General features: G+C 53.2%; 1 protein-coding gene across 1 annotated transcript; it reads right to left on the bottom strand.

Moving 5' to 3' along the window:
• Window positions 1–30: 30 nt before the first annotated feature.
• LOC114818468 (DNA-directed RNA polymerase III subunit RPC3-like) lies at window positions 31–2,202 on the bottom strand (the record flags this gene model as incomplete). The annotated part of the gene is made up of 6 exons (XM_029084404.1): window positions 31–132; window positions 480–630; window positions 705–765; window positions 883–934; window positions 1,849–1,929; window positions 2,110–2,202. Coding segments are annotated over 6 exons (540 nt in total), but the record flags the coding sequence as incomplete, so codon positions are not given.
• Between the last annotated feature and the right edge of the window lie 65 nt (window positions 2,203–2,267).

The raw sequence follows: 2,267 nt of genomic DNA on the forward strand, positions 1-2,267 counted from the left end.
GGCGCGTCCATGGCGGTGGGTGGGACGTACCTTGTAGCACTTGTGCAGCAGCATCCGCGTGGAGGACAGGACGTTCACGGTGTAGAGGTAGAACGTGCGGGACGGCGCGTGGTCCGGGGTCTTGGGAATCTCCTGCCGGTGGGTGAGAGAAGGGGAAGGACTTCACCATGTGACATGTCCCCACGTGAGCTACATGTCCCCATGTGACATGTCCCCTCGTGAGCTACACGGGGCTGGGGACAGAGCTGGGGTTTGGCCGGTGTCCCCTGTGGCACACGGTGTCCCTCCCTCCCCGCGGTGACGCTCGGCAACGCCCGTCACCCGGCTGGTTGCTCAGTGAGGAGCAGGAGAGCAACGTTCCCTCCTCCTTGGGGAAGTTCTTGAGATCTTGGAGGCGTCTCCATCGCTCTCCAGCCCCCACATCTTGTTTGTCCCCTCGCGTTCCCTCCCCTCTGGTGACGGGGTGGAGGGTGTCCCACCTGCAGGGACACGAAATTCTCCGACAGCATTTTGTAGAGCATGTCCTTGGCCTCCTTGGCTGGGATCATTGCAAAGTCCTCCACTTGTTTCTGCTCCAAATGCTTCTTTCTCAGGAGCAAACGGAAGATCCTGGCGCAGCGGGAACCGAATCTGACCAGGAGAGGAAAAGAAATGAGGGGATGGAAGGGAGGAAAGGTCCACGAGTCTCCAAATCACCACTTTACCTCTCCTCCACGATGGACTCCAGGGTGGCTGTGGCCAGAGATGCCCAGGCCTTGTGAAGATCTGGAGAAGATGGAGGTCAAGGGATAACAGTGGAGCTCGGGGATTCAACGCCGGCGTTTGGGAACCGCTTTAGGCAGCGGAAAAGGCCAGGGCAGGTGATTCACCCCCAAAGGATACTGACAGTGAACGAGCCCCCGCCGCTGTCCCCGGATTTACCCACAAACTCCAGCTGTGAGCAAAGAGAAGATCACAGAGTCACAGGATGGTGGGGCTTGGAAGGGACCTCGAAAGATCATCCAGTCCAACCCCCCTGCCAGAGCAGGAACCTCAATGAGATCACACAGGAAGGCGTCCAGGCGGGTCTTGAATGTCTCCAGAGAAGGAGACTCCACACCCTCCCTGGGCAGCCTGTCCCAGGGCTCTGGCACCCTCACTGGAAAGAAGTTTCTTCTCCAGTTGAAGCAGAACCTCCTGTGTTCCAGCTCACACCCATTGCCCCTTGTCCTACCACTGGGCATCACTGAGAAGAGCCTGGCTCCATCCTCCTGACATTCACCCTGAACATATTGATAAACATTAATGAGGTCACCCCTCAGCCTCCTCTTCTCCAAGCTAAAGAGCCCCAGCTCCCTCAGCCTTTCCTCAGCAGGGAGATGCTCCACTCCCTTCATCATCTTGGTGGCTCTGTGCTGGACTCTCTCCAGCAGTTCCCTGTCCTTCCTGAACTGTGGGGACCAGAACTGGACACAATATTCCAGTTCAGCCCAAAAGTGGGAAAAATCCTCATTTTTCATAAAATTTTGATTATACAAAGTAACACAGAAATGTTTATGATTTATTTTTTACAGTATCTCTGATCTCAACACCCTGAGAACATCAGATGTATTTTTTTAACCCTTTCAATATCTTTTAAATATCCACCCAAACCTGCTCTTCCCTGGGCTAACGGGAGGCAGGAGCACCAGGAGCTCGGTGAGGAGCCACCATCGAGCAGCACTGAACTTCTGGATGTAACCAGCTCTGGCATTTGGGCAGTGAAGACACTCAGATGTTCAGATATAATAATAGATATAAGATGATTATTTATTAGACAATAATCTATTTATTAGATTATATAATCATAAAAAATAACACATTTCTTACCGGGTCATCTGCTAAGAGGGTGAGATATTGATCCAGAACTTGCTTTGTGATGTTGTATCCAGCTGGAAGAGATCTGAATATCTACGGGAGGAGAACCAGGCACAATAGAACCAGGGGGGACCAGAACAAGGACTTTTTCCTCTATAAATCACCCACAGGTGCTTTATAGACTTCTCCTGCGTGATCCAAATGTGGAGCTGCAGCCCTGCGAGTGGAGAACGGCCCCAGCTGCACCCCAACATCTCCAGGGTGGGAACTGACCTCGTTGGAGGAGAGGGGCTGGGTGTAGGGCGCGCTGGAGGACGTGGTGACCTCGCTCATCCGCAGCATGGTCCGCACTATTTCACTGCTGGTCTGGTTTTGGGGGGAAGGAAACACTCCTCAGTGTGGGGGAATCATAGAATCATGGAATGGTTTGG

The sequence above is a fragment of the Antrostomus carolinensis genome, unplaced genomic scaffold (genome assembly GCF_000700745.2).
Source record: "Antrostomus carolinensis isolate BGI_N321 unplaced genomic scaffold, ASM70074v2 scaffold33343, whole genome shotgun sequence".
Taxonomy (NCBI): domain Eukaryota; kingdom Metazoa; phylum Chordata; class Aves; order Caprimulgiformes; family Caprimulgidae; genus Antrostomus; species Antrostomus carolinensis.